The sequence below is a fragment of the Blennius ocellaris genome, assembly GCF_963422515.1.
Source record: "Blennius ocellaris genome assembly, chromosome: 5".
In the NCBI taxonomy this organism is placed as follows: Eukaryota; Metazoa; Chordata; class Actinopteri; order Blenniiformes; family Blenniidae; genus Blennius; species Blennius ocellaris.
This window is the reverse complement of record NC_137654.1, coordinates 12,891,206-12,918,549: the sequence shown is the minus strand read 5'-3', so window position 1 is coordinate 12,918,549 and position 27,344 is coordinate 12,891,206. Positions and strand designations below refer to the sequence as shown.

At 39.6% G+C, this 27,344-nt stretch overlaps 1 protein-coding gene across 1 annotated transcript in view; it reads right to left on the bottom strand.

The window, feature by feature from the left end:
- Window positions 1–27,344, bottom strand: part of bsna (bassoon presynaptic cytomatrix protein a) — a gene marked incomplete at both ends in the record, with an annotated part of 136,329 nt that overhangs the window by 83,373 nt on the left and 25,612 nt on the right. Inside the window, one exon of the mRNA XM_080496391.1 lies at window positions 18,938–19,658. Coding sequence (XP_080352517.1) covers window positions 18,938–19,658 — 721 coding nt within the window. The remainder of the gene's footprint in view (window positions 1–18,937; window positions 19,659–27,344) is intronic.

The window sequence follows — 27,344 nt, the reverse complement described above, 5'->3', positions numbered from 1 at the left end:
ATGCAAGGTTGTGCAATGTGTGTGTGAGTGTGTGTGCAGGTAGTTCATGGCCCCTCTGTCTCTTCTTCTGTCTCTCTCTCAGTCCCGACTGGCCGGAGCCTCTGTTCTCATGTTTAATGCATGCAGAGAGAACCCCGGTCCCGCTCGTTTCTCTCCTCCTCTTTCCCACTTCTTTGTACATCCCCGGAATAGAAGTGATCCTCACCATACATGAAGACAGATAACTCCCATTCCTCTGCCATTTCTGGCACTCACCTCAGAGGATGAGACAGAGAAGAAGAGATACGGTGAGAGAGAAAGGGCAAGAAGATATAATGAGGGAAAGGTGGGAAACGGGAGGTGATAAGGAGAAATGGGGACATTTAGTAAAAGCCAGGATGGAAAAGCCTTTTATGACAAAGGCTTCCCGCCTTAGTTTTTATACAGACAATTTTAAGTCAGCAATTATCTAAACCTGGCAAGTGTGTCTTAGGATTGAGTGAGAACATGTAAACTTCACAGAGTGAGGCCCCGAGCACAGCATTGAACCAAAGGATCAACACCACCCTTGTCATGAGGTGTGGTCTGTTGAAAGAAAATAAATTGAACTGCCTACACTTATCTAAGGTCAATAGATTGTTTTTCTGCTGTTTTAAAGACAAATAATCATACAGACAGAAGCACAGAGGTAATCATAGTATAACGAAGGTAAAATGTTAATATAATTCGTTAACTTAATGTTACTCCCAAAACAGAAGTCGTGCATAAAAGTGACAAATACAATGCACTGTTTTGAAAGCTCGGATTTATGATAGAAACACTTTAAATACAAATAAATATATCGAAAGAATCCATTTTGTTACAGTAGAAAAAAAACATTGTTCTGTGTTTATGGATTGATGGCAGTGAGGGAAGCTGCTCTTGTCACAACATTACAATCTCAAACCTTCCAGTCGGAGTCATGACAGGTCCCTCTACCTTTGCAAAGCAATTTTGTTTTCTAAGTAAGTTTCTCAAGACTAACTGTGCAATTTGCGATTTTCTTTGTTCTAAAATGAATCTGAAAAGGTGTGTGTGTGTGTGGGGGGGGGGGGGTGTCTTACAATCATCTCGTATTCAGGCCAATGCAGTATAATAAAGAGCTAGTTATGCCGTCTGCCAACTGGAGCCGTGGATTTATAGTCATGTCAAGCTGAACTTATTTTATTGCAATTTAAAAGATCTTTTCTTGCCTGATAAAATATATTCACCAGAAACTGCTAGTTTATCAAAAACAAAACAATTAATCGAATTGATGTACTTTTGTAAATATTTCAGATCTCCTTTTGTAATTTCAGTAAGATTTGGTGGGTTACCCCAGTTTAACTTCACGACTCAGACCGACAATTGCTTTTTGATGAGGAATAATGCCAACTCTAAGATCAGGTCATCTTCTGTTTGTCTGTTTGTCTGTTTTAATTTAACATGCCCAGCGTGCTCAGGACACACACATGCACACAAGCTTACGGCAGCTAGCAATGCATTACATCTACTGGCATTCATTAAAGGATAAAGATCATTCTGAACAGGTACAGAATGTACAAAAAAAAATTCATCTCCAATGAAAGAATTTGTTTCCTGCTGATTAAAGTTTTAGACTGCTCAGACTGCATGTGGTCTCGCTTTGTTCCGCTGAAATATGTGTATTCAGGGGTGCGTGGAGATGATTCCAGCTTACTCTGGCCAAAGGCAGGATACATCCTGGACAAGTCTTCAGTTAATCACAGGACAAACAAAAGAATATAAACAGCCACACTCACTTAAATTCACACTTTCAAACAATTTCTGTCTGTATTTAGTCTAAAATACAGAGGTAACATGCAAACTCCATACAAAAAGGTTCCCAACTAAATTCAAAATAGGGATAATCTCATGAGGCCACAACAACTATAGCATTGTGCAACTAAAACACTTAAATCAAGTAGTACAATGTGATCTCATGTTGTTCAGGTTTCAAACTATTTGCTCTTGGTTATATTCCCAGTATTTTTGGATTGGAGAAGTGTTAAAAAAAAGAGCAGGAGCAACAGAGGGCAGAATCACCTCACTGTTCTATTAGGATTTACATTTTGTTGTGTCTGTGGATTTGGAGACATTCCTGGAAGCAGCAACAGAAAGTCAACATTCAAAGGATCTGCCATTTCCGTGCATAATACTTGAACACAACAGTCAGGGTGACTCTGCAAAAGAAAACAGTGCGGGGTGAAAGCTATCTGAGTAAGCTCTGGAACAGCACAAAAAGACAGTGACAGATGGGGCTGCTCCTGTTATTCATTTTACATGTGTTCGTCATGTATTTGGCTGATCTTATGTTGTCTTACGTGCTTGTTTGTTGCCGTGTTTGCATGCACAGTGCATGTTCTCTCGCGGCCCAAATTATGTTGTTGCTATCACGGTCACTCCCAGCAGATTTCTACACCTCAGCGTCCCAACATGCCCGTAGAGATGCACACTAGGGACCACGGCTTCACCCGCCACCTCAACGCACACTCACAAACACAGTCACACTTTCATCGTAGATACAGTGACCTTCGCCACGGGTGAGCTGGTTTCTATGGGGACAGTCATGTTCGCCTGTCACGGGGTGAAGAAAAATGTGAGAATCAAGAGAGAAAAGAGAGAAATAAAAGAGAAGCAGACATTTGAAAAGGAGAAACGGGAAAGTCTTTTTCTGGGCGACTAATTGGAAAGAACGGGGCCGTAACACAGGCGGGGTGAGAAGCGTTACTCCCACTGGGGCCACTCACAGTCAGGAGGGGACTGGTGGAGATAAACCTGCCCTACAAAAATGTGGGAAGCATATCTGAGGTGGAATTATCTTCCTCAGCGGGCATTTGTGATTCTGTCAGTTGATGTGGAGCATAATTAAGCCCTTTGACAGGTCATGGAATTAAAGGTGTATTGTGTATTTTGAAGACATGCAATAGATAACAAGTGGTGTGTTTATTATTGTAAAATACACATAACAATAAATAGCAAGTGAAAAACTTTTGGTCATTCATCATTTAATAGAAAACAGGTTTACTACTGAGTTTAATGCAATTTTCCTCATTTCTGTCAAATAAATTAAAATCAGAATAGTACATCCATCTTTGTTTGTCAAATCTATTGTTTCCATACTTATACTCATTACAGATCAGCATTGTACATATCAATATTTAATATTACTTATTTAACCTTTTGTCTGTCATGTTATTTTAACTTTCTGTTCTATCTTGTTTTCTATTCTGTGTGGAGCAACGCTGTGAAGAATTTCTTTCTGGGATTAATAAAGTATTTCTGCTGCTAATCCCGCTAACAAGGCATTTGCATATATTAAGACATAATACATGCTAAAGAGAGCACCACAGGAGATGGAAATAGCTGATAAACAGTGAAACTGAACTTGAACTGGAGTTGATTTCAGTTAAACACAATAAATTCTGTTGGATATGTCTTTTATTTAAATAATTATTAGGTAAGTCGTAGATAGTAGGGACAGTTGCTGCTGTACTTTACAGTATTTTCTCACTCTGCAGAAGACTGGAAACAACAATCCAATTCAAGAGCGACCTCACTACAAAGGTTAATGCTGGTTAGTTTATTTCAAGGTTGAAAACAAAAATGAATTATGTTTGGGGTGATTCCAAATTAACTACTTTTTATGAAATCATAATTCATCAAATGAATCACTTTTATTAGCGAATCCAATGAATCTTGTCTATGACCGATTCTCAGAGCAGACTGCAGACAGAAAAAAAACATATGTGATGCTTGTGCAGTGATAAAACATCCTTGGGGAATATTTTGGCAATTTAATACTGGAAATCCATTATCTGTTGTGTTAATGTCACATAGAAGTTTATGTACAGCTGAACCTGTAAATATGTTATTGTACTCCACAGATCTTTTCTTAGGCATACTGTGTATACTATGCCTCCATTATTTTAACATTAGTTTTCATCGTTATGAGGACAAAAATCTAGCTACAATTAGTAAAATTATAAAACAAAGATGTGTAAAAAGTCATATGGTTATGATTCGATTTACGTCAAGGCTCCTTCAAACTCGCCTGTTCAATTTCAGCAGTCTTCATCCATCTATCTTATCAAATCTATATCGCTTTATCATATTCAGGGCCGTGGGGTGCTGGAGCCGATCCCAGCTCACGGAGAGTGAAGGCAGATTCATATTGCTTATTACCTCCAACACTGTGGAGTTCATAAACTAAGGAATGACAGTATGTTTGAGTAAACAATGTCACTCTTCTGAATCAGAGACGACGGGCACAAACATGCTTCAGTGTCCAAGAATAACTGATCTCTATAGACGCCACGATGCCATCATGAAATGCCGAAATTGTTCCAATAGCATTTTTGTGCAGATTTGACTGGGAATAGGTGGCGAAGATCAATATAGTTCAACTTTTTACCTGCTCGGGTAAAAATGTTGACGTCACTTTCAGCTGCATTTGTACTGGTTGCTCGCGGCTGTTGCTTAAATAAGCAGTCCTGTTTCTGACACTCTCAGAAAATATTCTCAGGCTGTCGATCACACCGTTCGCCGTCAGCAAACCTGTCTCCCTTTCACAAGTTCCTTATTTCCTGTCCAGAAAGGTCCAGTGTATGCATGTTTCAAGTCAATGTAATGCCCCCAGAAAACACAAACTAACAACTTGATTTACATGAACTGTATGTATAAGTTACGATGCGGTTTTAGGGCCGATTTAAGCAGAGGTTATAGTCAGGATGAGGTTGTGCTGGTTAATGTTGGCTTAAGGGGCAAAAGGAATGCATTACTTTAATTGGAAAGACCTGCAAGTGTGTGTGTGTGTGTGTGTGTGTGTGTGTGTGTGTGTGTGTGTGTGTGTGTGTGTGTGTGTGTGTGTGTGTGTGTGTGTGTGTGTGTGTGTGTGTGTGTGTGTGTGTGTGTGTGTGTGTGTGTGTGTGTGTGTGTGTCCACTGAGCTGTCAGTGCAACTGGAGGCTTTCAAATAGGATTTCAGTGCTCGGCGGAGGTTTATGCCGACACTGGGGCTTTTGATTCAGGGCTCACTCACAGACAGCCATGCATGACAGACCACTTCCTCAAGGAAGAGAGAGAGAGAGACATGGTGAGGATGTGCGGCCCGAAAAGGTGAAAGGCAGACAGCAGGTAAAAGAAGTGGATAAGAGGTGAAAGGGGATAAAAAAAATACAACAAAAAAAAAACAGGCAAGGGCATGAAATAAGGACATAAAAATCCAAGAATGGAAACGTGGAAACAGACAAGATTGGAAGGGGATGTTTCCAATAGTGTGCAAAAATTGCTTCACCCTCATTTCAGCGAAGTTGAAAGGCGGCATTAGGAAAGTGATTACTTTCTACACTTTAGATGAAACTTAATTGCATGTCTGGATTCACGCAATTGCTTTAAATTCTTGTACAGAAAATGCACAGTGTATAAATTATTTGCGACTGCATGTCTCTTTCTGCAACTCACATCTGATTACCGTGACTGGCAGGAGGTTTGCTGACAGTTAAAAATTGTGCTCATAATTTAGTCTGCAAAAAAAGAAGCTCCTTTTACAGCTCTTATTGGCTCGGTGAAGCTGAGGGAGCTTTTCTGGAGCCACTAGAAAGACTTCCTTTTCTGAATTTTGGGTACTTGGGATAAATATTTTTGATTAGACGCAAGCAACCTTTCTGATGTTGTATACCCGGAAAGATTTTTGGTAAACATTTGCTGGCAACAATTTGTAATCAAACAACATTAAGCAGAAAGATGGTGGTGTGATGGTGGTGACTATTAAATGCATCCTGCCATTATGTCAGTGCATGACGGAGACTTTGCAAGTGAAGATAAAGATCTGTTCTGAAACATTGCATAAAAGACAGTCTTCACCCAACCAACACAAAAGAAGTGATGAGCTCAAAGCAGCCACTATATTTATCTACGTTTGAGGTGTTATCTGAATTATAATCATTATCCTCTGCATGCAGTGATGAAAATACATCCTCTCATTCAGGTCGCCCCTGTCATGTCTGTCATTACAGAGAAAACATCATTGTTTTGGGGCCTTTTACGCGCAGCGAGTTCCACTTCTTCGGTTGGAAAAATGGCTATTAGGTTGATAAATGTATTATGTAATTTTTGGGCTACGTAAGAGGTAATTACCAAAGTATGATTTCAGGAACCTGTGTCATTAACTTCATTACAACTATTATCATTAGCAGCGGCTATCGGGTGTAGCTGCAGAGACACCGAGAAGCAGCCTTGCTTGTCGCTCGTTGGAATTGTGTTTCTCTCACAGCTCAGCTGGCATCACCTCTATTTACACGGTGTGATTGAATTAGTTTCACAGAGCACATTTTCGCCGGATTACAGAGAATTATTTTTCCTAAACCTTGAAAGGTAATTGGTAAAAAGTTTATACATTCACAGAGAATGCATCTATGAAACTTGACCTACTGTGCTTGAGAGTTACCGGTCCACTTGTCTGATATGTGATGGAGCAGTTGTAAACCTACGTGGTCAGCACGCTCAGCTCGACGAGAACATATCCCTGGTTCAAGTCTCTGGGGTCTGTGTGTGGGGAGCTTGCATGTTCTACCAACCACGGTCCAAAAACCTGCCTGGACTTAATTGGTGCAGTCATCAGAAATTCCCCATCAGTGTGATCTATTCAGAGTGTACCCTACATGTGTCCTTCGACAGCCGAGATCACCTCAAACCCTCCATGATCCTGAGTTGCCTCATGCATTAGTCAATAAAATAGTCATCACTGGCTTTCTAGGAGCCAAGTCTAAGATACCTCCTCATTGTATCACATTACAAACACAGACCATCAATTGGTTCAGATTTATCAAATAATCTATATGTAGATTTATGTGGTCATGGAACGATTGACATTGGAGAATGGTTGGATGAATGAACAATTGGACTTTGTGAAGTTAGGGTTCCTACATTTTGTAATATATTTCACTTCACTCAAATCCATAAGACAGTTAAACCTAACATGCGATGTAATGTAACACAAGTCACATTGCATATAATATGCAAGTAATGATTAGCTTGCAAGTTACACGAAGGCCCTGGTTTGATCACAAGCGCTGAACCTTCCTGAGACAAATTTGCATTTATTCCAGCTACATTTTCTTCTGCCTGCAGTCTAAAGAAATACAAGCTAAATATGATCAATTGGTGTTGTTTAATTGTCTGTTGATGTGAATATGCGTGAACGTGATTGTGTCTCTCCGTGTGCTTGCCCTGAGATGATCCTGTGGGGGACATATCCAGACTGGATCAGGCTTTAGTTCCCCTGTGGAATGTCGATCAAACTAAACTGCTTTAAGATGTCAAGCACAAGCTTACAGTAGTTTGTTACTGTTGTTAGCGACAGTGCACATGGCTGAAGCAGTGATCATATATGGTCCTTAAGGGGTACAAGTGTTGATGCTGTTACATGAAGCTTTATGAGCTTTTGTTTCATTATCGTGAGAAGATCTGTGTACTTCTCCCTTATTCTCTATCGCATTTAATGAAATGACTGAATCCCCATAATGATTGTGATTTCCTTTATATTATGGAAACCTCACCTGAGAGATATTTTCTCATAATGCCAGGTAATTATTTCCGCTAACACTTTCTCTTTGGTTCGTCAGAAATGGCATCTTTAATGCTCCCAGGTGGCGGTCTGACAGCTGGTGCGTAAGCCGTCAGCGAAGAATCTGTGAAGTTCTGGTGGTGACAATCGTGTTGTCTTTCGCAGTTCAGTGCTGTGGGGTTTAATTAGCTGCGATGAAGTACAGGAATAACTCCAAAATTAACTGGAATGTTCTCTCTATCAGACACAACCGACGATGATAACATGTGCAAATGTCCTCGGTCATGTAATCATAGTTCAGTCTGTTTTCATGTACCTGTGCCTCCACCGCTCCTTTTCTCTTTCCCCTCATGCGCTCTCATCACCTCCTCTCTCTTGCTGTGGATTTCATCTGCATTTCCACCTTTCCTTTCACACTCCCGACACCTTTTCTTTCCTGTTTTCATCACACACTCATTCGCACGTTGCCACAGCACACGTCGAAGAGCGAGACATTTGAGTGGGAAAGATTTGTTACGAATCTGCAATGGTTGAAGCCAGACATTATCATTGCTGTTGTTAGTTTGATGAATATGACAATGATGTTTAAAAAGTGACTGTTGCTTCTGCTTCTGCTTTACCTGTTTCCTGGTGAGATTGAATGGTCGGGTCATTTTATCAGCTGATCACAAAACAAACAGCTCGAGATGGATGGGTTCCTGTCTCGGTCAAAGCCCTAACTAGTTGTTCTCACTTCAATTCAATATGCTATCAAGATAAAGCCTGAAGTGAGCAATTTGTAAGGAAATCTCTCCACATGCAGGTCATTCAAATAAAAAATGTGGCCATAGCCAACTTGCTTTATTTGGATTCGGCTTGTCAGAAAGAAATACTTTTAATCAGTTTGAACCACAATGCTGACAAAATCAGGCTGATAAGGCACCTCCCTGTTGTTTTACTGGAGGCCCGCAGCACACTCTGAAAACCACTGAAAGAGCTCAAATCAGACCAGCCGAAACAGTTAAAAACTTAATGAAACATAGATATAAAGTACTAAAATGTAGCATTGACAGTACCTCAAAAAGGATTGTAAAGTCTTGGATATTCAACCAGTAACAAACTATTGATTGGTTATTGGTTTGTGTTTTAATTGAACATAAGTGTCACCAATTCACTGTCAACACATTATTACTTTACTTGTGGAGCTGGAGTCAGAAAACAACTGTGTATTTGAGCTCCTGATTACTGAACACAATGAAGTCTTGCACATACACACACACGCACACACACACACACACACACACACACACACACACACACACACACACACACACACACACACACACACACACACACACACACACACACACACACACAGATAGTGTGTGAGAGGCAGGTGCCATGATTGGAGAGGATTGCAGATTTCATGGAAAAACTAATTAATACAGAGTGTGCACACGCACACACGCGCACCCACACACATGCACACGCACTACATCTATTCTCCATGTGCACACTGAGTCTAAAATTAGCACAGAGTCTGTAGAACAACAAACAGGCTACAAGGAGGAAGACATGCTGCCAAAAAAGCTGAGCAGAGAAACAAGATAAAGACGAAGCTGCTAGTAGCAAAGTTAAATCGGCACCAGTGGCTCCAAGAAATATCTTCGAACTCTTGTGAACTCAAAAGGAAGATTTATTTACATTTACACAGTGATGTATTAAGTAACTTTTAATTTGCTGGTAAACAGGCATGACACCATGTCAGCATTTTTCTGCTGGCTTGTGTTGTTTAATGCTTTGCTTTGTATGGTTTCATTTACTCATTGCCATTAGTGCCGGTGCTGGCTGCTGTGGCCGAACTGCTTTCATCAGCAAGCTGCGGTGGCTCAAACAGAATCGTCCTGGGAGCTGAACAGGTGCAAGCAGCCAAGTAAATCACTTTGTGGTGCAAAAAAAGTGACAGAAATGAAGAATGATTATGACCTGAAATCTACCTGAGTCTATTTTTATGTTGGCAAACCACACGTGTACTATGTACTACGCCGTCACACCGCAGTGCTGGGGCAGACAAAGAGCCAGCCTATTTTAGTTTTCATCAGCAGGTTTGGAGTTGTGATGCTGGATCTTAAAAAAATGAGCCGAATGTTAATAATGATAGTCAATGTTTTCACTTGTATGGGTGGTGTTGTATCAGGGTAATATTTGCATACCTTTCAGAGTTAATTTATAATTATAGTCATATTTATTTGTATTTATTGTCATTTTTGGACAAAAATGGTCTCAAAATATCTAACTAAGTTGTTTTGCTGCTGCCTTATTACTGCGATAATGACATTGTTGTGAATTTGAAACCAGTTGTATGTTTCTCTCATTGTTGTTCTTGAGGTTTTAAGGGCCATCCATCTTCTTTCCAGCTTTATCCAATTCAGGCTGCTGCTGACACAATGGAGACCCTGCATGGGCAGAGTGTCTGATGTAATGTGTGCAAGATTTCTTATTAATGTCCTCACAAATTTACAAGGAGAAATTATTTTGAAAATGATTCACTCCCAGCTAACAAGGAGAGGAAAAATGCAAATTGTTTTCTCACTGAAAGAAGCAGATTTGGTGTAGCTTGATGGAGATTGGATGTGCACGTCATAAAACAAATTTCTGCTTGACAAGCTTAGCAAGGCGAGGCAAAATACAAAGTTAGTCAGATATGAAAAGTAGCAGTGAGGAATAATAATTTAATGTCGATCTGTCCGTTTATCGTCATTATCATCATAATTTATCAGCAGACTTTAAATTTGCTACACAGAGGTTGTTGTTTGAGCACTCATCCAGTGAATGGGAACTTTCTGAGCATGCCTGAACTCACCGTCAGTCAATTTCTATTAACTGAACATGCATTGGTTTGCATGACCACTGCTGCTGGTGGATCTGTTAGTGTATGTAATCTATTGTGTATTACAGAGTCCAGTTCAAGTTGCTTAGTTTCACTGGTGCCATTAAAATGTTTTTGTTTGGTTTTTTATATGAAGGGTTTTCAGCATGTGTGTTAAAGATGGACAGATTTCACTTCCCCTCCAAATCAGCTCTGCTCAAGCTTTCAGTTGGATTTTCTGTCTTTAGCAAACAGCAGAGATCAGTCCTGTAGTGGACGTATTGTTTTGGTCCTAATAGAAATTTGTGGGCTTAGTTAAAATTTGAATCATAGCCTCGGTCCATATGCAAGCACACAATAAACAGGAGGGTGAAAAAGGAAGCTCTGCCACTATAACACTGCAATACGTTGGTTTGAAGTAGTAGTTAGAAAGTTGGCCTGTGAATATTCCCTGTAGCTTAATTACAAGAGAATTTAACACCCAATAAGAAATAAGAAGTCTACCATGAATCACACTGCAAATGAGTGAAAGCAAACAAAAGTTTGATTTCCACTTGAGTGTATAAATGTACAAAGAAACTTTACTGATTAATAGACCATATAGATTTTTTTTTTTTTTTTTTTCTTTCAAAAACAAAACCTTGAAACATGTGGAAAAGGTGACAACCTGCCCTGCACTCCTCTTTGTTCCAACCTGCATTTAGATAAGAGCCGGCACAATGAGGGCTTTTCACAAGCTTTCCCAGGTGTACTTTATCGAGGATTGAATAACTCGCAGAAGCGAGTAGCAAATGCACGTCGTGTGGGTGTTTCAATATTCTCATCCATATTCATAAAGTGCTGCAACACTCAGGGTTTATCCTTTTAAGGCACTAAACCGATGACTGCGGCGCGCAACACGCATCACACACAAAACACCAAATGATCCGGGGTTCGTCTGGTTCATTCCAAGACGCTACTTATCCCTCTAAGCAAGAACAATCCTCCCTGTAATTCTGGAATGGATATTCTAAAAACAGAGATCAGTCTAATCCTGATATTGACCGAGTAAAACTCCTATTAAACATTGGATAAAACCAATAACCCGGTGGTACATATAATTTCCAGTAACTCATTTACTCATCTTGATTCCCCTCAGCTTTGGATGGTTGTTTTATGCTAAACTAAGATGCAAATGTACTCAATATATCAAGATGACTGATGACCAGGGGTAGAAGTAGTACATTACAAATATAACACCATAATCGCAATATATTTGAGGTACTTTTTCAGTATTACTCCATCAAACTAAGGTTCATTTAACATCATATAATCAACTCTTGAGGTCCATAAATAAACATGGATAAACATGACCTAGTATTATTTACTAAAGGACACTAAAAACAAAAGTATGGCTCATATCTTTTAGTACAAACAGCATTTGAAAAGATAATAAGGAAATGACATCAAAGCAATATCAAAAATAGTAATTTGTTAAGGAGCGTTCCCAATTTTCTGAATTTTTTGAATCATAATATCCTCATTCTCGATGAATTGACAAATAAAACATCAACCATTTCTTAGTTTTACATTTAACCTAATAGATTTCTTATTGTGTTATGCATTTCATTAATCATTTTACGTAAAACATTTTAAGCCCCTTTTACACTGCAACGTTTCAAGTGAAAACATAATTTTTGCAATTTCATTTCAGAAAGGTTTTGGGTTGAGAGGGCAACCCTTTTTCCTGTTGGGCCACTAACAGGTGCTGTTGTTTGTATTTGTAAACACACGCATGCTTGTAGAGAACCTTACACTATAAACATAAACAGTGGTGAGTACACAGACATTCGTATGGACAAACGAAGTTGGATTGCTATTCCAGGTGACTCGACGATGAAACTACCAAATCCCAGGAGATTATGGACTGGGAGTCGTGACACTCTGGAGGCGGCCATTGTTGTTATTGTGGCATGTGCAGAAGAACTATTTAAAATTACTGTGGTGCCCATGCGAAGTAGCAACATTTCCACGGAGACAGAGTTGGAGTGTTTTTGAAAAGTTCCACCTTGGGAGGCATTTTCAAAAAGTTGCATTTTCAGTGGCTCTGACCTACATTGTCGTGTAAACGGACTCAACGCAAACGCAACAAGAATTTTGTGTTTTCACTAAACTACAATGTTGTGTAAACGGGGCATCAGTTTTATTGAAGAAATATTAGTTAGTGCTTATTTATTTGAGAAGAAAGCATTCTGGGAAACAACCAATTCATTTCTCCAATCAGACTGTCTTTGCATTTTAGATGCAATGTCCTAAATAAATCATATGTGTGGTTGGTAACCTGGCTGCTTCACGTGGAGAAATGCTCATGAGAAAAACACATTGACATTTAATTTCCTTCCTTGTGCAGATACTGTGCCATACAGCTCTGTCAGATATATAACAAGTGGATGCACAGTATTGTGGCGCAGGATTCCTCAAACCAAAGGGCTCATCACTGGACACAAAGGTCAATTAACACCATTAAGAATAAATTCGCTAAATGCCAGTCCTCCTGAATTAGACATATCGATCATAACTTCTCTCTGATCCTTCGCTTCAGCCGAGTAATTGGTGTCAGTCTGCTGGTTTAGTCCTCTCACTGCTATCTGATAGAAAAAGTGTCAGAACATAACCAGATATGGATGCTGGCAGTACTTATTGCATTGCCAGAATGCGTTCAACTGTGAAAACAGTAGAGGAGCCTGAGGTAAAGTCAATATCTGTGATGTTATGAGCAGCAAGTTAGTTGGAATTGTGACAGAAGGAGGGATCAGAAAATATGTACAGCATCTTGTTGTTTCCCTTTTCTGCTCATAATTCGGAGGTTTATCCTGCTTTGAACGAGTTAACTTGAACAACAACTCCTCTGCAAGCATTCCTGGGCAACACGTATGGCTCTGTGCTTAATAAATACTAATGAAACATACCTAATTGTTAATATAAAATAATCTCTTTGGCTCGCCTGGCTAAGTCTGCTAAATGTTATCTGATGTAAATTGAATCAGTGCGTAGTCCAATGGATATGGAGCCTCGCACTGCTTATTAGATTACCAGGACATAGTGCATTGATTAGCTGTGATAACAATGGATAATGTTCAGTTTAGGCATTAATCCAAGGCAGCAGACACAACAAGGCTGCAGAGGCAGCTCGTATTACGCTTAAAACATGAAAGGCAACGGCTGCAAACATAGGGTGTGTTCATATGATGGCAGACATACTTTAAGTCAGTTTTATATGGAAGTCTTTCCAACATGCATACTCAGTCGAGAAACACGATGATTTAATCAGGGCTTATAAAAGTTAATTGTTTTTGAGCAAATCATTGAAATTTGAATGAAGTAAATAAGCGTACCTGACAGGCTGACATGAATTAATCTTCTGCAGCTGTTGGGCTGAGTCTGCCTAATAGTGTAAACTGCATTAGAGTAACGAGGTTTGCAGGGTGGCACTGTTTATTAGATTGAAAGGACTGAGGGATCATTGATTATTAAGGACTTTGATGGAGAAGATAGTGAACATTAACAGCATCTGAGAGCTAATCCATAATTCATAGGAATCCAAACAACAGCAGGACCAGGACATTCATCTCTCCAGGACTGAGGGGCTGAAATCAAAAGCAGCACAGCCTTGTGTGCAGGACTCCTGTGGTTATGGTTCAAACTGAATATTAATTCAAGGGTTAGAAAAATTTAATTTAAACATGTACAAATTTAAATTACATATTATTTCTTACAAATGTGTGTGAGAAAAATGGTTAGACTTTTCTTTTTCTGCTGAGATGATGAGCAGGATTTATACTGTTGTGTTTTCCATCTTTCACTGCAGGAAATCTCTGAGGGTCTCTTCAATTAATTAACATCACAATTTATTGCACAGCCTTCATGCATGAATTATGTCAGGGCCAAGTGGGAGTGTGAATGTGTTTTTATGTGATGCGTGCGTACATCTGTGCGTGTGTGTGTGTGTGTGTGTGTGTGTGTGTGTGTGTGTGTGTGTGTGTGTGTGTGTGTGTGTGTGTGTGTGTGTGTGTGTGTGTGTATGAGGTGTTACCATTACTGTAGTACTGTAGTTCTGATTCGTCTTAAAGGTTTGAGTAATAGAGTTTAAGTTGGAATGACATACATCATGTCAAAAACTAAATATATAGATTGAAAGGTGTGTGTGTGTGTGTGTGTGTGTGTGTGTGTGTGTGTGTGTGTGTGTGTGTGTGTGTGTGTGTGTGTGTGTGTGTGTGTGTGTGTGTGTGTGTGTGTGTGTGTGTGTGTGTGTGTGTGTGTCTGTGATTATAAATGTTTTAATTTATCACAAGTGCAAAGCAAATCCCTAAGTTAGAGGCTTATCAACTCCTCCCTACTTCTACTTCATTAGCATTGCCCACCATTTATTAACCTGCAGCAATCATTCTCTTCTTCTTCTCTTCCTCTCTCTCTCTCTCTTGCACTCTCTCTCTCTCTCTCACACACACACACACACACACACACACAGACGTACACATGGATGCTTTTTAAGCTGTGGTAAATAACTTTTGTTCTTTGTCATTTGGTACATGTCTGCTATAAACAATGAAAACTGAACCACCACAAAAAGTAAAAACTACCAAAAATCAATTAGAAAACAAATATAACAACCTTGCAAATGGACACTGTGAGTGATACCTAGAACATGCAGTACTTCAGGATTGTGATTGGGTAACTACAGGTACCTCAGACCTGTCCAGCAGTCACAGCAGCTTCATCCAGGAACCCCCCCTGGTCAGAGTCAGTAATGTTAGTTAGTGTAAAGGGATCGCTGCAAAAGCAGGTGAATATCGAGCCAGAAAAGTACATGTGCATGAACATGATCATGCCAGCTTTCTTTGTTCTTTGTTTTAGCGCTGAAGAAGGCTCACTTTTACACAAACAAGATGAACACACTTATTGGACTGAGAACATTCATTGTTTGTGACCTATGCAGCAAAAAAATGTAATTGCTTAATTATTCATCATCTGATTGCTGAAGTTAACTATACATAGAACACAGGCTTTGCGCTGGATTGAAACAAATCTTTTCTAAAACATGTGATGTTTCAGTGCATGAATGTTCTCTGCACAATTTTTATTTATCACAAGTTTTCTCAACCAAACAATAACCTTAACGCAAATGTAGTTTAGCCCTAAAACTACATTTTAACCGGGGCCCCCTCAAACAGTTACAACATGTTCAATTAATCACACATTATTTGTGAATTAACGCCAAATCTTTCTTTCTTTGAAATAAAATTCAGTGATTCTCTATTTCATGTTTAATATTAAATATTTTAACAATCTAAATGAATTATTACTGGTGTGTGTTTTCGTCATCAAAATTCAAGGAATTGTTAAGGAGTTGTTGTAATTAAGTAATCCAAAGAATAAATGCTGCAACAGTGCAGTAGACAAGTCCTTGATTTCCAGTTTGCGCTGTTATGTAATTTAAAGCCACGAGTACATTTCAGACATCGTGGGGCATTTTGGGCACAGAAAGTAGGTCAGATCCTACAATTATGTGACTGCCCAGTTTACAGGTCCAACAATGAAAGGAAAAAAGATCACAGACACTCACTCACACATCCACAAACTGGACTGCTTGTGCCGACATGCCCGTGTGAGCGGAGGGCTACATTGGGATTTGCTTGGTCTTCCTATCGATGACACATGATGTCGATACAGCAGGCATGTGGGGATGATTAATCAAATGTTATCATTTGTTATCTTTTCCATCTTTCTATCTTGCTTCACCCTCTTTTACCGGGTTCGGTCATTAATATTTGACATATGCCTCCAGCTCAATGTCAGTGACCCACAGCTGGACAAAGCAGTGCAGAGGATGGATGGATGTCGAGCTCCAGGTTAATAAGTTGGCATGAAATAAATTGAGAGGTAAAAAGCGACTTCAGTCAGGAATTTGTCTTTCCACAATATCCTTCATCACAAAGCTCTGCGATCACAATGCATTCACATAATCTGGGGAATCAGGTGCTACTTTCCTGCCCCATACAAACTTTCTTTTTAATTCGGAATATTTTATCAGAATAGACAACCCTCACGGATAATGAACATGATCTTTTCAGTGTATTTCCATCACGAACATGCTTTCTTTAAATAGGGTTGAATAAATATAGTTGAAAGCATTTGAACACAAAGCTATACAATAAGCTATTTTTGATACCAAAGGCACTCATAATAAAGTTAAAATCCATATACACTCCCAGATTCATTAGAACTTATAAAGCCTCTCAGATGAAAGGTAAAATGTCTTAAAAACTAAATCGTATTGACTTTGAATACAAGCTTTCAAAGTCAGATGAGTTTATTTTCATTATGAACAATAGAATATGCAAAAACTCTTAACATCTAAAAAAACCCAAAATATGACAAGACTATTCATTATCAGGACAATGTGTCAATATGTAACCTTGAGTATTTCTATTAGTCATTCACTATGCTAATATGCTAATGTGTTAGCATGGAGCATCAGGGCGAGTGATGATTCTGGTGTCACTGTGCCAAAGAAAACAAACAGACGAGACACAACAACACAACCACAGTTTGTTTAATCCAGCAGAGTGTTGATTGTGCTGTCTGCCAATGAAAAGCTCCTGGATCTGTCACCAGCCGGAGGCAGAGGCTTGTGTATGAAACGTGGTGGCCTTATGTGGTTGTCGTGTCTGTCGACATTTCTTTTTTTATTTCTTTTTTTTTTTTTTTATCTGCCCAGGATGCTAAGATTTGAGATGTTGTCACCATATGCAGACACCAAGCTGATGGCTTGAACCTGTCACCCAAGGCAAGTGTCAACCTCTCAATCAAAGAGAGGGACTCTTAACCTCCTCTTCCTCCCACTCATCCATCCATCTGCTGCTGAAAAACTTTAGTCATATTGATTATTCCAGTTTTATTTCCATTTTAATTCCTTCCTTTGAGGTTCATGTCTTCACATCACATCTGTGTGTCAGGAAATGTGTGTAGGTTGCCTCAATTCATTAATGCAATACTCACTACTATCATTTCCCCCAATATACTGCTTTATGTGCAATTCTACGACATCTCATTACTGAGATGTGACTTTAGTCATATTTGCTTTCATCATTTAGAATGATTATATTTGTTTACGCTGTAAATTTACTGCAAGTAATTTAATTGTTTATATTGTTTATACTGCCTAAATTTGTTTACACTGTTTGCTATCTATCTATCTATCTATCTATTAGGCCTGCTTAATTATGGAAAAAATCATAATCACGATTATTTTGGGCAATATTGAAATCCCGATTATTTACACCATTATGTCTTTGAATTTGGAATGGCATTTATTGAACATGTTTTAATAGACTCCTGTTAAATATATAAAAGTATCTTGTGATGTAGTAGTAAAAGATAAACTGTTGTGCTGCACTCAATCAGCCACAGATTATCCTTCTGATATATTAAAAACAAACAGGGATTCGTGGCCATTTGACAGTATAATTGCCATAATATCACATCATAAAGCTTCATCCTTCTCATTCACGTGGCCACCATATTTATCTTCATTCTTGGAAGCTACTCAGTTTATTGTTTCACTTGATTCTATCTATCCATCCATCCATCCATCCATCTGACTAGCAATGACACAATTTCGTTGAAGTTTTGGCAACAGTGGCGCATTGATAACAGAATTTCCTAATACGACAATGGAAGAAAGCGCCACCAAAGATTACTGCACCTTGTTCAATATTTACATTCCCGGTACATCACAAATTCCCCCAGACCCCTTAATGCAGGGGTAGGGAGCCCTGCGTGTTTTAGATGTTTCCCTGCCCAAACACACCTGAGTTCTCATGATGAGGCTCTGCACAAAGCTTGATAACGAGCCACTAATTGCTGTCAGCTGTGTTGCTGTGAGGACACGTTGAAAACGTGCAGGACTGCGGCTCTCGAGGACCAGGGTTCCTTAAAGCAAACCCGACCTCCTTCATGCAACACTCATTATTGTCTTAATTTGTACATTTTCTCTTGTGGTTTTCACAATGTGCATGCACATATTTCACAGTTGTGCAAATGGATCGCCACCTGGGTTTTCTTCTCATTTCTCTCTCTCCACCTCTCTTTCTGACCTCATTTATCTTCCTCGCCTGAAACCATCTCTCGCACTTCTCTGATCACTTCCTCCTCTCTGACTCATTCTCTTCATAAACTCACGATGGTTCAATTTCACTCAAAGTTCAACTAAACTCTTTCACCAAATAGAGCAGGATTTTGCTCCATTAGTTTAGCAGACCTTTTTTTTTTTAAATCTGGTTTCAAGCACAAATCTAAAACATCGACTTGTGGCTGAACATTACATTCACACCCAAGCACTCAGCCCCAGACTGTAAATAAGCCTAATCATATGATTTATTTCTCTAAGGCAGATGGATAACTCCTTCAGCCTTTCGCACATCGAGATAAATGCACTCTCTCCCACAATACATATTGAATTTGACCTACCTCAGTGAGGTGAGGGTTTGGGTTGAATCCACACTGGTTGCAGACGGTGGCCTTGCACTGGGTGCAGGTGTTGTAGTTGGGTACAGCCGGTGGGTTGGACAGCTCTGTGGTGGTGCACACTGGGCACAGCTTGCTGCTCGGCATGGGCGCGATCTGCGGCACCGAGTAGGGTGAGGTGGGCGTCACACCGCGGTCAGGGGACACGGAGGGAGAACGACCTGTCCTGGAGCCACCTGAGCCGCTGAAGTCGACTTGAAGGTTGCGACGTGAGGCATGCTGACCTTGAGTTTGACCGCCATGACCTCCCATGCCCTGCCCAGCTGGACCGTGACCCATCCCGTGACCAGATCCCGGACCGTGGCCCATGCTGGACCCCTGACTGGACTGCATATGCCGAGGGGAGGTCGGAGTATCATGCGTGGCCAAGCGGTAAGGCTCGCCAGCTCTGGATCCAATTCCACCACCTGTGCCCATACCTGCTCCAATTCCCCCTCCCATCCCTCCACCCATTCCTCCTCCCATTCCTCCACTCATTCCTCCACCCATCCCTCCCATTCCTCCACCCATGCCTCCTCCCATTCCTCCACTCATTCCTCCACCCATGCCTCCTCCCATACCTCCCATGCTTACTCCCATTCCTCCCATTCCTCCCATTCCTCCTCCCCCATGGCCTCCCTGTTGCATGCCAGGCTTGGGGCTGCCCATCGGACCCATTGGACCCCTGGAAGAGAGAGACAAAGCAAAAGAAAACTCTTAAGAATCAGAGCATATTTTCCTAATTCATGTAATTTTGTAAGATGGATTGAATGGAATGAGAGAAATAAACTCAATTTCTTGACAGCCACACCTTTGAGTGACTCAACTCCATTTTGCAGTGCAAACTTGAATTGCAAAACTAAACAGGCGTGACTCAGGCACTCTTGAGTTGTGGGTTGAAATCTAAGCCAGGAGTTTGTGTGGGCTTTGCATGTTCATGACCATTTGTATAGTATGATGGGGTCGGTTGCAGTGTCATGTGACCCTAAGCAGGATAAAACAGTAGAGTCATTGGATGGATGGCCCTAATGGTGGGACATTAGGTTGAGTCATCACCTTGAGTATGGAGGTATGCTACCACCTCCGCTCAAGGCTGTGGTAGGAAGGGGATTATGCAATAAAACACCTTTAAAAGGGAATAGCCATACAGAGACATCGATATCAACCAATATTATTACATATTGCACCTTTAAAGCTCTGAAGCTTTACACAATTATGCATTTCAAAAACAAGAAAAGGTTAAGAAACACTAACCCAACCTGTTTCTCTCACTTTAAAAGAATATCACACCCAAAATATATCAAATCAAAATGATGACAGACTTATTATTTATTGAAGCAACCACTTTGTTCTGAAGACTTTTCAACGTTTGAATAGAAAAATACATTATGATTCAGTGAATTATTAAATGAAAGGGTACTAAAGCCAAATTCAGTCTGCTAATAGTTACTGTGTTCTAACAAGTTCAAAGATCTCCTCGCGACGGCAGAAAAAAACATTTTTTAAAAACCCAAGTTGAATAGGTGAATAAAAGCTGACCGTCCACAGACACCATCAAACTAAAGGTGGAGGTAGCAGGCTGGAGCAGAACGGGCCACTCACTCACAAATCTCATTTCTAGATGCTTGTAAAGGGAAAAGTGCACACACCTCAAACTAAATACTACTCATACCTGAAGCAAGTGACATAAATGAAGGAGGAAGAAAATCAGTAGAAAACTCTGCCTGAGGGAACTGTTCGCAATGAAATGTCTCTAATACTGCATTGTCTTTTATGTGCATGGGTTAGCACAACCATAGAACTTTTGATGAGCTATTACTCATATAAACACATACATACCTTTGAAAGTTTAGCTATTTCCATAATGGATTTTCTGTAATAGAGGACGCCTACATGACAATATGTATTATCTACTTAGATCTCCAAACATGCATCTTTAGCATGCAAAATTCAATCTCCAGCTCTGACGTCACAGAAGTCAGCCTGCTCTAAATCACTGCAGCAAACAACCAGTGCTGCCAAATCTCCTTCTATAGTGTTCGACTGCCTCTGCTGTCATTGATTGAATGGGTCTTGGCCCGGTGTATTACCAACTTTAAATGGTTAGTGCACACAGAAAATTGGAAATGTTGATTTACTGAGCTGCAGTCTCACAATGGAGACTAAAAAATGTTCCAGTCTGCTTCTCTTTTCCCTGAAAGGTTTTCTTCCTGCGGACGGCCCAGCTGGAAGAAAATCTCTCTCTCTCTCCATCTCTGACTGGTTTGCTTTTCATTTCTGTTTTTTTTTTTTTCATATATTTTTGTACAATTTCCCAAGAAACTTTACTTAAATCAAATCCTTCTGTGGTTTCTCTAATGACATGTACTTTTTGATTTTGCAGCGAACCATGGCCTATACGCCTCCTAATGTATTTTCACTCCATTTGTGAATCGTTTTTCTTCATCTCTGCCTGATGTAGACATAAAGAGTTAAAGTGTCACTATTTGTCTTTTGAGCTTTATGCTTCCCCTACCATTTTAAAGAGCCACTCTTGTATCAATGGAAAAAAAAAATCTTTATCCCATTTATTTGTGGCTCTCATGGCATTTCTCAAAGAATTCCAAAATGTTTCTTCCCATCATAATATTTTGTGCTCTCCAGTCTGCTGTCATTTTAAGTAACTGGAGCCTTCCCTGGTTTCTAGTCCCACATTAATTACATCCACCTGCTTTCAATTAACTTGAGTGTCTCCTCTTGTTTGATTTGCAAACATGTGCTCCTAAGTATTCATTCCTGTGCATGAGGAGCACTCTGTCAGGATCTTCACATGTCGATTACTTTAACCAAATGAATTATTTAGATAGTTTATTCTACCGCAACCCAGTGATTTATAGTTATTTTCTTAAAGGTTGTGCTTCTTTTTTTTTGTTATATATTGGTTAATAAATTATTAATATTTGTACTTTTCAGTTGTGCTGTCCCTGCCCAGTTGTGACATTACAGATATATAGTTTATTCACTTCAACATCAATAGGACGGAATATATAATTATATAACTTGGTGGTAAATGCTCATCACAATTTGGCCTTCTGGTACAGTGAAAGATCAAATGTATTATCACTTTTTGTCCAAAGTGAAACAAAAACGTTTGCTCCCACTAATAAAGACATACAATATGCATAAATGTAAGTGTTGTTTGAAGTGTTATACAGTGGACAAGTGTTTGAAGGAGAAAGGAAGAAAGCCGAGAAATGTTGATTCTTCCAGCATGGTCTCCAAAGAAGTGATTTTAAATCACTGAGACATGGAAAAACAGACAAACAGTGAAGGGGTAGTGTGAAGTACAGTGCACATGTACTAAGAACTGTATGCAACAACAATTTATCTTTGACTCCACTTCATTGACAGGATTTGTTTTATCAAATGTTCGGATTTTGAGCACAGTATTTGTGCCACAGAAATGCCAAATTGAACATTAAAAGTAACTTTGATTGTTTTCAGTCAGATATCCTGCAGGGTGATACAATGCACATGCATTAAAGTGCTCCTGTCTGATCACTATTATGAAATGAACGATGCAGCAGTGATTACTGAAGTTAAAGCAGCTGGAGACCGTCTGTCCTCCTTCACTCAGCATTGGCACGCATTGCCCTGCCGACATGGAGCCAAAATATACCTTAAATAACCATCAGCCTACCTTTATGAGAGCTGTCTGCTTCTGTCTGCATGCTGATATTTTATCGCAGCTGTTTTGTTGCCGCTCCTTCTCATTGTCATGAGCTTATTAACCCGGGGATTCCAGAACCGGTGTTATGCAGAGTTCTGCATCGTGCTGAATATTGTGTCCCCTCTGCCAGAATGTGCAGTTGTGAATGCTCGCTGATTAACCCCAACAAATGTCTGCCCATCATTTAATTCCAGCTGAACTTTGAGTGAATCATTCAGTCCCATAAAGTGTAAGTAATTTAAGTGTTCAAGTACAAATTTTTGCTAACTTGTCCAACAATGCCAATAAGAAACATAAAAATTCACTTCCAAACAAAATAAAAAGGCCAGAACTTTCTGTGCTGAGTTTACATGTGCAGAGTTTTACTCCAAGTCCCTCAATTTTCTCTCACAGTCCCAAAACATGCAGCTCATTGTTGACTCTAAATTGCCTGTTGACTTTGTGTTGTCCTGTCAAGGATGTACTCTGGGTGGCTTCACTTCACCTCCTGCCCCTGTGACACTAAGTTGCACATATTTGGATCAAAAACATTGCACATATAGAATATATATAATGTAAACTGAAATACATACAGTATTAGTATGTGTGTGAGTATGTAAAAAAAAAAAAAAAAAAATGTTAGAATGTGTTTGTATTTTGTTCCATTCCATGGTTTTGACATGTCTGGAATAAAATAATAATCACCAGAAACATTTAAATGTTTAGAAATGGCAAACCCCCAAAAGCTGACTTAGAATATAAGTTTATGAGAAATTAGTCTGAAGCAAAGCTGTTGGCTGAGTGAGGCTGAAGAGTTAGTTTTGAATTGGCCCTTTATTCTGGTCCATAAATACCACTTTATATCTACTTTATTTAAGAGCAGGTAAAAAATGTAGAGCAAGTATGGGATGAGAGAAGCATTATCACAGAAAAATCTGGGGACACTTGTTTTCATTTCCTGGAAGACACCATCACTAATTGCTGTGAGTAACGGGCTGATGTAGGTGACAAGCCAAATAATAGGAACAGTCCTTCTTGCTGTGTGTTTACACACTTCCCCCCCTGCATTTCACTGGGGACATTTATCACTGTCGCGCCCATCCTTTAATGACCCAGTACACATGCTTGTTCAGTCAAAGTGATTTCTCCCACTTCTGCTGAAATCCTCAATTTAGCCTCTAATTGGGGGAGAGGGGGATAACTTGTCTGCCAATCAAAAGGCACCACATCGACAGCTACAGACAAATCAAGAGGCGAAAGGGGAGAAAAAGAGAAATGAGGTGAAGATGGTAAATCAAGGGGCTGTTAATCTGAGTGCTACTTTTTTTGTGCACTGTGGGTTTGTTTATTCAGTTTTCTTGGTTATGATTTGACTCGACTCAAGTTGCATCATAGACCTGAGGCAACTGGGTGATAGTGATCAAATGTTTATAATCAGTTCTATTTTGACCAATATGTTGAATGCACAATTCTTTGGCAGCTTTCCCACATGCATATTAAAAAAGAAAAGCATCATAATAATATCCATCTGTGCACTTGTGCCCTGTTTGAGCCTGATATGTCACAACAACCCAAAATGTAACAACGACCCGAATTGTTATCAAATATACTGTAATAATACCCTAAATGTAACAACTGGTCAATATATAGATAGATGAAGATTCAACCAGAAAAATGTGATCTCGATATGTTAAATGAACATACTGATGATTTGGAGAAATAGATTACAGATTATCGAGAACAGAAGACTATTAAAGACTTGGGCAATAGCCATCATACATGAATACTATAAACTGTATATAGATATATGTGTGTGTGTGTGTGTGTGTGTGTGTGGGGGGGGGGGGGGGTCAAATTGAAGAAATTCACATCCAAACAATAAATCATTGGCTCACTTTATGATGTGATAAAATGATGGCGATATTAGGGGAAAAACATTTTCCCTGCCCCATAATATAATATTTTAAGTTTTAACGTTTCGGGCTCAGGGTCTTGTTACATTATCAACCAGTTATTACATTTCGGGTTTCATCACATCATATTACATAATAATTTGCATCATTGTAAAATTTTGGGTCACTGTTTCATATAGGGTTCTCACAGGCCCTCTTCTGATTCATGCTGAAGCGTCATTTTATTTTAAGTGTTTTTGCAGTGAGTTTGGGCATGAAATGAGTAAATCAGAAACTGGCGATGCATAATTAGTGCCACCTATGTATGAAAGCCTCTGATGCGTGTATCGAATTTTGTACATTTTTGTTACAATCTTCATGCAAAATCTTAAAGCAAGATCAACCCTCCTTCAGAGAAACTGTACACTGAATATCATAGAGACCAATCAATTGCTATTAAAAGTGACGGTAAAAGGATCCATTTCTGCTCTATAGAGGGAGGGTGATGGGCTGTACTGCAGACTGCTGCATGTTTTTCATTTTCAATCCCAGAAAATCCCCAGAGGAGGTGCTTTCACTTTTTTTTTTATTGATCTCAGCTTCGGCATCCTTCTCTTCCAGTTGATATGCAGAGCAAACTAAGGTTAGCGGAGGATTTAACTGGATCTCGTTGCCCTAAGATGGGTACATTCTTTATCCCACGACTCAACCTGCAGCAAGACAAGTCTGTTTGAGTTACTGATGGACCCAAACTAAACATCTATTTCCTCCTCCTGCACTCCTTCTCAGCCTCAGCTCCTTCCCACTCAGGGCTGTTGACAGAATTGCTTTTGTATGGCTCATTTATTTCCATCTGCCTACTCTTCTCTCCCGCCATTCTCTCCTCTTCACCTCCCATTACTTTTCTGCCCTTGCCTCCTTCGTTTGCCCTCACCTCTCATTTCTGCACACTTTCACACAGTTCTGAGAGCGAGATGGACTTTTTGTTTTGAGTGTTGGAAGGTTTCATACGTTCATGAAACTCACAGTCTTCGCAAGTTAACAAACAAATTGAAGTTCAGTCCGTTTAAGTTGTAATTTTTAATTATTAATCACATACTGTTACAATCTGAATCACAGAATGGCAGCTCACTGAAGTGCTCCAGATTACCCTGTGCATCAGCCTTTTGATAACATAACAATATATATTGGCATTGATTAGCCTTGCTTTTGTCTCATTACTTCTATATTCCCTGTGTATGCAGTGCCCATTTTGCTATGATTTGCTATGATTACCAGTTACACAGTAAACACTATTACCGTATTTGTAATTTGACACTCGATTCATCTTCCTGGTGATTTCCACTTCCTGGTGAGTGACTGCATAAAGACATTTCAGTTTTAGATTTTTATATTGTATTTCAAGCAGTCAGAAACATGATTTATTTTTACTTATAGATACATTATTAGAATATTTCACCATAGCACGATCTCATAGACAGCTACAGGATAACGTTTCCTCCCTGTCTGATAACCTTGAGCATCCTCTGAGCCATTCATATCGTATAAATTAGTTAACTCAGACAGTCCTTACCTCCTTCTTTATTTCTTCACTGTGGCCATTCAAATGTTTCTGATTGAGGTCACAAAGGTAAATATTTGTCCACAGCTCTGTTTACTGGTCCCACCTTTGCCAGAGAGCTGATAAATCTGGCAGCTGATGCTCGCTTCTCCTCCTTTGCTCTTTAACAGATGATTCAACACAACACAAGCACTCCCCGCTGCTATTAGTTGTTACTATGGGCACAAGGACCTCTGGGTATACAAACATACACTGAATGCATGCAGGAGACGGAGCAAACAAAGAATAAAAGCACATGAGTGCACATACAACATGCAGCACACAGATGTGAATAAAAATGAAAAAGAAACTTGGAGCATTAAGGTGAAACATGAAAACCGTTCATGTAAGGAGACAAAGGGAACTTGACAATGACAACATGCGGACGTGCCCACGCACACTCATTCCCACTAGTGCCTGTCACTGTTTCAAAGAGTGGGTGGGCACCTTTCTGTGTGATAAGACAGCGTAAGTACACACAGTATTAGACTGCAACATGTGTTTGCTGGTGTTTGGCCGCACATATAGAAGAGGGAGGAAGATGAGGGTTTGAGTGACTCCAGTTTGAGTCAGGATCCTGTCATTCTGAGGATATTATGGAGCCTGACGGCTTGCATTTCTTTTTCAATCAGAACCAAGGAGGCGACACCCAATGATTTCACTGATTACTGTGAAAAAAAAAAAATCATCAATGAAATCTGCCATATGTTGGGGCAAGAAATCTGCAAAACGCTAACAAAAAAAAAACCTGCCTTCTCCTTAATTCTCCTTATTTTCTCCAAATTAAGCCAAATCAGACCTTATGTAACAACTTAGCTTTCACAGAAGAGCAAACACATAAACAGTTTCTATGTATTAAGAGTCTTATACTGTCGTATTGTACTCTGTTATGTCCCTTGCTTGAGCTAACACTGTGCCACAACAGCTGTCTCCTGTTCCACACAGTCAAGCTCCAGAGCGCATAATCTTCCCTCTTACGATAGTGCCGTGATATACCGGGAATTACAATGCAAAAAAAGTAAGAACATCAAATGAAAATGACATGGCCCTGTTTGATGTTTAAAAATATATCCAATCTAGTTTGCATGAGGTTTTTCTAACTAAATAATCCACCATGACTAATTTCAGCGTGTCTATCCATAGTGATAAAACATTTCAGTATGAAGTTCGGAACATTAAACAGCTTAGACG